The 11,956-nt window shown below is 42.9% G+C and overlaps 1 protein-coding gene and 1 long non-coding RNA gene across 2 annotated transcripts in view; one reads left to right on the forward strand and one right to left on the reverse strand.

The window, feature by feature from the left end:
* Positions 1-10,202, forward strand: part of ARHGEF33 (Rho guanine nucleotide exchange factor 33) — a 43,988-nt gene extending 33,786 nt beyond the window's left edge. The window contains exons 14-15 of the mRNA XM_055539863.1: positions 2,374-2,513; positions 9,347-10,202. Coding sequence (XP_055395838.1) covers positions 2,374-2,513; positions 9,347-9,476 — 270 coding nt within the window. The 3' untranslated portion in view covers positions 9,477-10,202. The remainder of the gene's footprint in view (positions 1-2,373; positions 2,514-9,346) is intronic.
* On the reverse strand, positions 50-6,829 carry LOC129622941 (uncharacterized). The gene is made up of 2 exons (XR_008700193.1): positions 1,652-6,829; positions 50-996 (listed from the first exon to the last, which is right to left on the reverse strand). It is a non-coding gene; the product is annotated as an uncharacterized LOC129622941 (long non-coding RNA).
* Positions 10,203-11,956: the final 1,754 nt, after the last annotated feature.

Below are 11,956 nucleotides of genomic sequence, written 5' to 3' on the forward strand. Positions count from 1 at the left end.
ATTTCTGATTAAGTAGAGAGTAACAGAGTGGCTCTGAGCTGTGCCCCCATTCTTCCTGTTTTAACATTTTAGAAGCAGGGTTAGGATTTACAGGGCAGCACTGTATTGATTGAAACACCTTGAAAGTGACAGTCCAGGACTGTCCTTCATTAAGTGTCCCTTACATCCAGCACTAGGGATCCTTTGCCTCCAGGAGAAACGATTTTCCACAGGAGTGAGGGCCCTGCGTTCCACCTGTTCCTATTTCTAAAGGAGTGGGAAGAGATTGAAGAGCACTGACTCCATTCATTTTTCAGCAAACCCTGACCACCTGCCTCACCCCAGGCTCTGTGCTAAATGTTGAGGGTTCAGAAATAAACAACATCCAGTCTCTGCCCTCCAAGGCCACTGGCTTAGCCCTGAAGGAGACACATAAACAGAATTATAATAAACCATGGGAGCACATGGGAGGGTCTCTATTTAAACCCTCAGAGAAGTCTTAGATAGTTTGAACATCTGAATTCAATTTTAAAAGCTGCTTAGCTATTGGCTAAGTGAAGAATGGTGTAGGGAAATATAAAAAAGAAAGCTCATGGGCCTTAAAAAAAAAAAAAAGGGAGGAGTGAGTCTTCTTTTGAATACTTCCCCAGGTGGGAGTGGTGAACATTAGGCCAGAGGAACATGAAGAACCTTGGCGCTTCCAGCCCATCTGAACTCCAGAAATCAAAGTCTGTGTCTGCCTCCTGAAAGGCAGAAATACTTCAGTGGGCCCAGCTAAGGTTGCTGAAGGGCCCCGGGATTCTTAGATTTCCTTCTGCCTCTGATTTTCAACTCTGAACTTTATACAGTTCTATTAGGTAAAATTTCTTAGATAAATCAAAGTTAGGCATGTGTCAAAGTTTAAAAGTTTCGGGACTTGCCTGGCAGTCGTGGTTGACACTCTGTGCTTCCAGTGCAGGGCAAGAGTGGCGGTGGCATGAGTTTGATGAGTTTGATCGCTGGTCCGGAAACTAGGATCTCACATGTTGCACAGCGTGGCCAAAAAAAAAAAAAAAAAGTGGATTAAAAAATGAAAGATATATATACACACATATTTTTTAAAGTTAATTAACAAGGAAAGTAGAAAAAGTGCCAACTCAAAGTCACTTGGAATGGGCAGAGATATACATACAAAATCTTTTAACTCCTATAGTATAAACTGTAAAGAATGCTTTTATTTCATATGCTCATACAAATGTCTTTTTTCCCCTAGTTGATGTGTGAAAAATTGGGAGCTCAACAAATGGTTTTGCCAGGCAAAAACCATTAATCAGAGTGAGATGGGGTTTTAGCTGCAAAAGATGAGCCCTTCAAAAGCCCCATCTGTAAAGATATCGGCTCGTTCCTGATGAGGTGTGCAAAGCTCCTAGGGTTCCATCTCCTCAGATGTACTGTGTATTTGCCATCCTTGTCCTCAGAGCCAGCCAAACCCTAGTCTTGAGTGTTCTGTCGCTAAGAGTAAAAAAAGAAGACGATACGCTTTAGTGGCAAGAGCACCTGACTGGGAGTCAGGAGATCTGTGTTCTAATCCTGACTCTGCTGCCAAATAGCTGTGTGCTTCTGGACAATTCATTTGGCTTCTCTGCCTCCAGTTTTCTCATCTATGAAATAAGACAATCCATACTTTACCTACCTCACAGGGTTGTTGTGAGGATAAGGCCAAATAAGATAAAGTTTGTGAATATGCTTTGTCAAGTGTGAAATGCTACACAAAGGCAAGATCTTATCAAGATCATGATTCCACAGAAAGATTTTCCTTCAACTATTAGTAGATTTACTTCCTAAAAAGCCCATTTCTCAAGATTTGGTCCTTGCATGAGTAGTAAATGCTTTACCTGGGAGCTTGTTCTAGATGCAGAATTTGGGCTCCACCTGTGACCAACTGAATCAAAATCTGCATTTTAGCAAGATTCCAAGGTGACTCATATAAACATTAAGTGCAGGTGGGCAAGAACATACCTTAAACTGCTGTTTTCCTCATCTGTGCAAAAAGATTAGCTAGGCCTAATTTCAGAGATTCTGATTCAGATAGTTTGGTTTTTGGGCTCAGGAGCCTACATTTAAATGAAAGCCCCAGTTGATCCTATAGCCCTAGGACCACACTTTCAAAAATGCTACACTCAGCCATCAAAATGTTGATCTCCATTATTTAGTTATGAATCTTAGTAGAATCCCAAAGAATCCCTAGATCTAGTTTCTTAATTAGCCCAGGTTTGCTTTAGTTGGAATAGGTGCCCGTCATTAGTCTTTTGGGGTGGGAGAGGAAAGTGAGAGGTTAAAGAAAATTGTCCCATAGTCAGGATCAATGTTAACTTTGGATAAGAGTAAAAATACACCCCTCTTTTGTGTTTTCAGGAGATGCATTTAGAAGATGCCACCAGATTCTGTCCAAAGGAAGAAAGAGAAAGTGAACAAACATCTTTCAGCGATCAAAACCCCAGGCAAGACCAGAAAGGGGGCTTTCGCAGCTCCTTCCGCAAGCTCTTTAAAAAGAAGTGAGTAGCCCTTAGACAAGACAGCATTGTAACTCATTTCCCTGTGGGCTAAGTCTTGAGGTTTTAACAGTAACAAGTAGCCTGGTTTTACACAACTGCTTCAAGCTCAGTGCCTGTACCCAGTAGCCACAATTCCTGCCAGGTGAAGATGTTTCTTATTGTGATCTCCTAGAGTAAAAGCACACTCGGCTCTGTCCTCTGCCGCCTCTGTCTTTTAGCCCTGCCTCCTTGTTCCCAAAGTCCTGTGTCCTGGGAGGAGTGGGCAGAGGAGGTCTCCTGGGAAATCCCCATGGGCGCAAGGAGTGGGGTTGGGTGTAATGGGTGCACCATGAGAACCTCCCCGCCTGTGGAAGGTTTTCTCAGGCATCGCAGCTCTTCCGCCTGTAGGGACCTGTAGTTATCCTGGTTACTAGTGCACATTTAGGGGCTATCTGCCTATGTTTTCCCTAGCAGAAATGATTGGATGGATTTGGCTTGGGTCCTACTTAAAAAATCACTTTAATGGAGTCTCCATACTCCATAGGAGGCAAAAGCAAGGCATTTCTTTCCTGTGGTCCTTCTAAGATTCTCAGCCCTTGCTGTGTGGTATCACCCACCTGTCATTTTGGTCAGCACTTACAAGCACTGTTTCACAGACTGGGAGGCATTGGCCAAATGCCAGCATGAAACGTAAGACAAAAGCACTGAGTGTTAGCGTTTGGCAGTGGGGGGATCTCCAGTCTAGCCCTCACCCGCTGGGGAGACTGCTGTCCCTTTCTCCACCCGTCCTCAGGCCTGTTGTCTCCCCCTTAGAGTTGTTGCCTGGTGCTTCGTTTCCCTTCTTAGAGGAGCTTCTCACAGTAAGCCTTAATAGCAAGTGTCCCTATTTTAGTGGATGGAAAAGTTAAAGGCACTGTTGCTGACTTCATAGTTTGGAGCTCCTGTGTGAGGAAACACAGGAAATCACTTTCTCCCAATTTAGATAGTGGTCTTGATGGAAGAACTGGGGCAGGCCTGGACTGAGGACTTTTGCGGTTGGTTTGTCTAATTCCTCTCCTAGAGGGAGGGTAGTACTGAGAGTAGCAGGTCTCTCTGATCGTTGGTCCCACCCATTGTTACTGGAAGAAGAGGCAAGGGGGAGCAGCAGTCCTGCAGAGGCAGCCCTGTTCCTATTCTAGCCCGTTCAGTTTTGCTAGAGTAGCCCGGGCGTGCATGACTGCTGGAGCCCCTTGATTTGGGGGTAATGAGCTGAGAATTGAATCCCTTTCTAGGACCATAGATTTAGATCTTTCCTGACCCAGCACCTCCTGTCAAGTGTGACAGTGGAGAGACCTGGAGACAGTTCTCCAGCCTGACTTTGGAATGCAGGCTTCTGAATCCTGCTAAGAACTCCAGACTCCTAAGACCATTGCTTGAGCCTTTTATTTTTACTTATTTTTAAACCACAGTGTTTCCCAAGAAAACAACCACTTTTTGCCATTTATAATGACTGTGTGCTGCCTGTTGGAAAGCACCCAGTCATGGATCTGTTGCTGGTTCCTTTGCACATTCCCGTTCCAGGACCGGGAACAGTGGATAAGAGAGGAACTTTCTTAAAACGCAGCTGCCTGGAACTGGGGCTGGCTGCCCCATGAGGCAGTGGATTCTCCTAAGGAGGATTTGGATGACCCTGGTTAGGGAGGCTGTGAAAGGGACACCCACAGCGGGTGGGAGATCACTGCCACCCGAGTGCTTTCTAGCTTGAGATTTGCTTTATCTGTATTTTGACTTTGTTGTAGATCAGTCTGGGAGATCACATCTTTTTAATGCTTGAAACAAGAAATCAGTGTGGCCTGGGACCCGTCATTTTAATGACCATGTAGAAGGCCAGATTTTATCTTTCTATAACCTCCCATAGCCATTGGTTCATTGCCAAGGATTTGCTGTGGACTCTCTAAATTTTCATGTTAGATAATTACTTTCAGCCCTCTGGCAGATTTTGCGGATCCTTTCTGGAGGGTCAAACGGATCCCCTTAGTTCTCTCCTACTTTTATCATAGACAAGTCCCTCCTGCCTCAATCCAATTGCTGCCACCACTTCTGGCACTGCCTTTGTATTTAAAATCTGAAGTGTTATACGGATGGAAGTAAAGTTGGTGCCATACAGTTGTTGCTCCCTCTGGTCGGCTTTCCTGGCTTTTTACATCTTGTGTAGGACTGTGAGCGCTGCTGTGTAATACTTGCTTGTCGCCTTGTATCTGGGGTGCTTTGGTAGGCCCTCTGGAGACTTGGCACAAGGTAAAAAAGCAACTTGAGTAGCTTCTCCTGAGTATTTTCATCCTAGAACCTTGGAAAGTTTGTTCCATTTTGCTAAAGTAGAGACAAAGGGCAAGGAGGCCCCAGCATAGCACAGAAAGGTCAGCGGCTCTCAACTCAGATGAGAACACTTGACTCTTCTCATGAATGAAGCATTCTTTGTCATACGCATGTACTGTGTAAGATGCTTGTCTAGGAATCGTGAGTGACTTGGTTGGTCCCGGCTGTTATGTAGGAACTTTGCAGACTGAAGCCAGGCATATGGACAGGTACAGGGAGGAACCAGAAAGAGATACTCTGCCCATCCTCCTCCCATGTGTTGGGAGGTCAGGCTGGCAGCAAGCCCTGTGACTTCAAGACATGGTTCATCCTGGGTCCTGAAGTCAGGCTAGAGGCTGGCCTCAGAGGTCCAAGACGGATCAGAGCCAGAGCAGCTGCCTGTGTCACACCCGGGGCTCACTGCCTGCCTCCCCCAGCCCTCTGCAGGCTTGTTCCTGTCTACACTGACACACTTTTTGTATCCATAGGGGCTTGTTTGGCTGGTGGCCCCACACACCCAGAATGCTGCTTCGGGATGAAGCTAGGCATGGAGCCAGATGCAACAGAAAACCTGAGAAAGGGTTCTCTTCCCTCTGAGGCTGGGAGGGCCGAATGCTCATACCCACAAGGATTCAAAAGGGAGAGTCAAGTTGACATCATAAAAAAAAAGTCATGAAAAATGCCCAAGATATCTGGGGGAGAGGATGATGCTCTGACCGTTTCTATCTCAGGCACATTCATCCTGGGTAGATACCAGGTCACATGTCCTTGAGAGCTGCCCAGAATTGGTCAAAATAAAGATGACATATCTTAAAGTTGGAAAACGTTAAGTGATTTTAAAAATTTTTAAATAAGGATTCTTAGAAGCCAGGAACAGAACAGACCTCATGTGATAGGTTGATGCTGGGCTGAATCCTTGTCCCCCTGCCTTTGAGCAGGATGGAAGGTAGACCATCCCATTGTACAAGCATTGACCTGGAAGCTTTCAAAAACTTGAATCTAGACTGTCCTAAATTCCGAGACCAATGCTACTTCATCCCTATGTGTGAATCTTAGACTTAGGCCAATACCTTGGTTGGGGGTGTGCATAGGGGAAGAGGGTTCTGTAAGACAGCTTGGGGCAGGGATGTACGTGCTCTTTTTATCCTCAACTCTCATGGGAGTGGAAGACAAAGCATATGGCGTCCAAATGATTAATTCTACTTCCTCACCCATTTCTTCCTCTTTAGCACTTTGTAATTTACATGCCTCAGAGGGTCTCTTTCCCAGTCAGCACCCTCCCTTTACCAGTCCCATGGAAATCTCTTCTTTCTTTAATCACACACTGCGGAGAGAGCACTTCCACAGAGTCCCATATGACTGAGTGTCAGTGAGTCCGCTTTGCCGTCTGCCCAGCTTGGACTGTGGAGCAGACCATGTCATAGAAAGCACAACTACTAAAGAATCCATTGATAACTGCAGCCTCATGTTCTTCTCTGCCTCCTTAGAGCCTGTGTGAAGTTCTTCCTCCATTCTTACCCACTTTGGGATTCTCTCTCATTTCCCATTTTAATTCCCCATATAAATGGAAAACGGAAGGAGATGGCTGAAGAGAAAACATTTACTTAAACCTGATTATAGATGTTACTCAGTAGGTCATTTGAGATCAGTCACTACGTTAAGAGTCTTCAGTGTTCTAGGTTCTGTCAGCAGAAGCTTAAGATCCAAATGTAAGAGTGACCCAGCTACCAGGTTTAGTGCCTAGAACATAGTAACCCCTTTACAAATCTACATCAAACGAGTGCGCGTTTGTCACCCTGTTGATTGTCAGGACCAACTTACGTGGCCGACAGGATGGGTGCTCTGCTGCTCCCTTTCTTCTCCATCTGCATCTTCCTGAAGCTTTCAAGGCAGACAGTCTTTCCAGTCAGCAAAGCAACCCTTTTTAGGTCAGAGGCTCCTGCACCACTGATCCCAGCCCTCCTGTTTTCCCCAGCTCCAAATAAACTTTACGGCTTACTGTAGTAAATTGATACTTGCATGACCTACCCAACTTGTGATTTTTTTTGTCTCTGTCAGTTGAGTGGAAGGAAAGTTAGGGACAGGTGTGTTCCCCTCCCATCAAACATTTGGATGGCTGTGTCAGAAGGTACTGGCAGCCATCCTAATCTTGCCCAGCAAGTGTTTGCCTGCCTGGCCCTTATGTGTGTTCCTTTGCAGTCAGCCAGAATGGCCCTAGCAACTCAAATACCATTTCTGTTTTATAAAGAAAGGGGATAAAAAGCAAATCCATTAGCTTTCCACCTAGATTCCACAGGTTATTTTTCAGTAATTTAGGTATGCATTACTCTAGAACCTGACAACCACACATTCACAAGGGTCCAAAAGTTGAGGTGTTCATATACCATGTAAGCATTAGAAAGAAATCAGCTAAAAGTATCTTTAAAAGGGTGAAAATTAGCTTCTAGTCATGGCTACAATGGAATACTAGATCTTGAAAATGATTAGCAAGTTACCATTTAGTTAATTGTTAGTTAATATCAAGAAATGAGGAGCCATTCACACACCTGCAGACACAAAGGTGGTTTGTGAGAAGAGCAGTTAAAAAAGAAAAATACTAAGCTGAGTTTGTGGACTTTGGAAACTAGACAGGGCGATTTTGGCATTTGTTTCAGAAATGGGAACTCAACTGGTGAAGATTTCTGTGGTCCTTGGGGCTGGTGGTGACATCAGAGCTTTCCCATTTCCAGGTAAACATGAAACAGTTGCATGTTGGAACCATCAAAGTATGACATGGTGGGCTTTGGAGAGATCAGATGTAGCTAAGAGGGGAAATGGAAGGCAAAGATTTTAAGTTTTGATGAATGTTTTCTGATGAGAAACTATCATGTGGGGAAACAATTTGGAAGAAACAGCAGCCAGATTCAAATCTTGCTTCCTACTTCCTGCCCCCTCGCCCTGCAATGCTTTAGGCATTCTTAGTCTTCTGGATAACAGAAGATACGGGGAAAGAATGACATGGTCAAAAATCTATCTTCCTAACAGTTGGGGCACAAGTGCATCAACCAGGGATGATTTGAACTGGAGGTAGCTGGGAGTTCTGAGAGAAAGCCTGGAGCTTTAGGGTGGGGCCTGAGGAGGTGGTTTCAGGGGAGAATTGCAGGCGGCTTCTGAAAAGGAAAGAGACTTTCAGCCCAGCCAGCCATCATCTTACTTAATGAACACCCAGATCTACTGGGGTTGAGGAGAGAAAGTTCTTCCTCTATGTACTGGGATATAGTGGAAAAGGGCTCCTTACTGACCAGATGGAGGAAGTGTGGTAGACAGCTAAGGCCTTCATCTGTGAAACCAAATAATAGGGTCAGAGTTAAAAATTAAAAATCCAATCAATCATCATGTTTCTAGACATCAGAATTTTAGTCTTTGCGTGGATCTAGATTCTTTCCTTAAATAAGGTAAAGGAATGTTTGCATTCTGCCCAATGATTTCAGTAAATGAGAGTCATAATTAACTTATCTAATAGCAACAGTGAGGACGTTCCTAGTGTATCTACGATAGTGAAAGAATGTATCCTTCTTTTGTGGATAGTGGAAGCATGCCTGACTCTGCCTCGGCATATGGAGAACTTGCTCAGTTGTGTAGGAGCTTTGGACAAAGAACTTCATGTCTAACGTCACTGTCATACACCTTGCATGAGGTCTTTTGATATTGCTTCTTAGTCACTGGGCTAGTTTTTACCCATTCTAGCTCAGAGCTGAAGCTAGCCAAAGGGCCCCAGCCTAGCTTATCAGAGGTTATTTCCAGAAAGCCTCCTCCCTCTAGGGACTTCTGACATGAACAGACTGGAGAAGGTGCAGAGCTGGAATGGATTACCCAACTGGCTTAACCAAGAGAAAGGAAGAATACACCCTCGACTGGGGACTCAATTGGACTGTTTTGAGTTGTTGCCTCTTGATTGGGCTTGGTCTCCTATGTGGTGGTTGAGATAATAGAATCTCCTTAATCTAATTACTGTACTGATTTCTGCATTCTGCCAAATGTAGCATATATGTGTGGTTGGCTTCAATAAATTTTTCATTTAAAAATGAAAACAAGCAAAAGCAAGAGTTTGTAATGTAATGCCCAGATTAAGTAAAGGCCCTCGATAACCTTGGTTGAGAGCAATGAATTCTACCCCTTAAAATCTAAGGGCCTTCTTAATTTGTGTAGTCGTTCCTTGATTGAATTGAAAATAGGATTTATTGAATCTTCTAATCCTTTCTCCCCCGTTGACAATGCTATTACATGATTTCTTACACTGTCATACACAATTGTCACCAGTGTCCCCATTAAGCACTAGAAAGGTCAACTCTTTATGTGCGCTGCAACTCTTAGTCACACATGTCCTGAGTCATGAAATTCAAGGGAAGTAAAAATTATTCCAGATCTAGGAGGCAGATCTTGTTCTGTTTTACAAATGCAAAACAATTTGGTTAGATAAAATATTTGAAAACAATTAAAACCAAATCAACCTGTACTTTATCTGTGTGCTGAGATTTTAGGTCCAGTGGATCAGAATACAGGGAAAAAACTAATGAGAATCCCTCAATGGATCCTTCACCCACCAAACAAGATTTCTTCAGAAACCGACTTGCTCTTGCAAATGAGCTTGACCAAGGAACAGCTGTGTAAAACATACTTAAAGTTGTATTGTCAAGTGGTAAGATGAGGATAAAAAGCTTGTATATATCTGTGTAGGAATATATATATATATATATTGATGTATAAATCCCTGAGGAAAACTAATATAAATACCTACATATGAAACTAAATCAACATACAAGACATTGAAGAGATGAAGATTAGTCTGTGGTTGAGAGCTGGCTCTTTGAACAACACTTGGGACAAGGGAAATGAAGACTTTTCACAGCATTACAAAAACACAATAAATTTGGAGGAAAATAAATGCTTGTAAGAAAACTTCCACCTTGAAGTCATTCCCCCAGTATAATATTGAGCATGTTCATATTTAACATGGATGTGAAATTTATGCTTCTGAGGTCTTTAGCTTATTTATTTCATCTTAGACTAGTATACACCATGCTAGGGGGCAGTTCTGTCATGCCATATATCTTCCAAAAACCCCAAGGCAACACCTAACATCCCTTAAGGCAAAGCATCAGTTAACACAATTGTATTACGTGTTGCAAATACGAGTTGTGGAAAAATTTGTGCTTAAACCATGACAAAGAAGGTTCAAAGCTTAAAGACATGTTGATATGCAAATAGGAAAAGAACCTTAAGAGTAATATTCCTCTTGTTCTATGGTTATGAAAACCAGCGCAGGGAACAGTAAGTCCTCTAGAACTGGGAGGTCAAAGAAACATTTTCCCTCATGTGGATTGTGGGTTGTGCTGTGGACAGGAAAAAGTCCAGAGTCTGTGTTTTATTAAATACTCAGGATTCAAAGATCCACCAGTGATCCTGAGTGTCACTCACACTCATGACCACGTGGACTGAGAAGAAAGCATTGATTAAGCCACATTGCCTTAAAAGACGTTCTTCAGTCTGTAAAGAAGGTAGCAACAACGTCTATACTTTACTGGCTCACACACAGTGGTTGCTACAAACACCAAGTCAGAATGAAAGCTTAGGGCTAGCATTACCTTGTTTTCCAGAACTAAGTTGAAAAGAAAGTTCTTACAGTACAGGCAGAAGAGTTATTGCAATGAGGCTTGCCTGGCTATGGGGAAATAAAATGTGCTCTGTTTCCACACAGATATGGCCCAGATGGTCCACATCCTTGACGTGCCTAGAGTTCAGAATCATAATAGAAAACAATTAGGTTTAAACAATCCGTCTCTATTTCTAGGCAGTTCTCTGTAATTTGGGGCATAGGTTACTACTGTTCATTGAGAATCTTGGTACTGCAGCTGACTTCTCCAGAGGGCTGTTCCAGTAGTGATGTACTGTTTGATAAAATAGGGGAAGTTTCACTTGTAAGTCTTACAAGTTTTCTTCTCCTTGTCTGATGACTAATCAGGAACCCATCTATTAGCATCTTGAACAAAAGGAGTCTGGAACAGTCACAGGATAACTGCCAGCTTTTTGGAGTTTCTGATATTTAATTTGAAGCCAAGCTTTTCATTTTTCTGAAATTAATGAACTCCTTTGAAATTAGATTTCTATTATCAGGCCACAGATGTTTGGGGGTCAGTGCTTAAAAGCAAAGTGTGAAATCGACTGGACACGAAAAGTGAAACAGGAGACATAAACTCGTAAATAAAATATTAAAAACAAAATTTCTTTCCCCTTCATATTATTATAGAAATGATCAATTACTGGGAAGGTTTCAGAAATATCACACACCTCCCAAATTTTCATTTTGATAACATCCTTTGAAAAATCTTAATGCTACATTTGTAGCACAACTCCATTTAGTTGTATTTTAGGAACGTAACCTATAAAAACTAATCGTAATGTTGCTGCTCTCTGGGTCTCAATCACCTGATATCTGGATTTTTTTCCTGTTAGCTTTCCTCCTGCTCCCATCAATCCCACAGGTCTCTAACATCTCATTCCCAAACATTGCCTGTGTGAAACTCTTTGACTGTTCTTATTTATCTACAGTCAAATTCCAAACTCCTTGACTTGACATTCAATCTCTCTCCCTCCAGTTCAGCTCCAGTTTTTCCCCTGGCTCCTCTCTCCCTGTTTGCAGTGCGGGCTCTTATTATTTCCTGGCAAGCCATGCACCTTGCTCAGTTTCACTCCTGCTTCATGTCTTTACTCTGGCCTCCTTCTCTGCTAATCTTTAAGACCGAAATCTAAGCCTCATCTTTCTGTGGTCTCCTGTGGTATAACTTGTCTATCTTTTGATGAATGTGTCTTGTCTTCCCAACAAGAATGTAAGACTCTGCAAGAGCAGGAACCATACCAGAGCTTTTGAAATTCTTTCCACCTCTAGAATAGTAGGTGCTCAGTAAATGGCTGATATCAACATTAATGGGGGTGCTCTAAAAGAGAGACCACAGAAATTAATTTCTATTCAGCAATTGTCAAAGAGTTTTAGGGTTGTCACTTTACTTTCCTGTCTTTTTTTAAAGACAAATATCAATCGCAAAGGAAATAAAAAACAGTTGTCATCAGAAGCAGGTAAAGGCACCACCGGC

This window comes from Bubalus kerabau, chromosome 11, assembly GCF_029407905.1.
Source record: "Bubalus kerabau isolate K-KA32 ecotype Philippines breed swamp buffalo chromosome 11, PCC_UOA_SB_1v2, whole genome shotgun sequence".
NCBI classification, from domain to species: domain Eukaryota; kingdom Metazoa; phylum Chordata; class Mammalia; order Artiodactyla; family Bovidae; genus Bubalus; species Bubalus kerabau.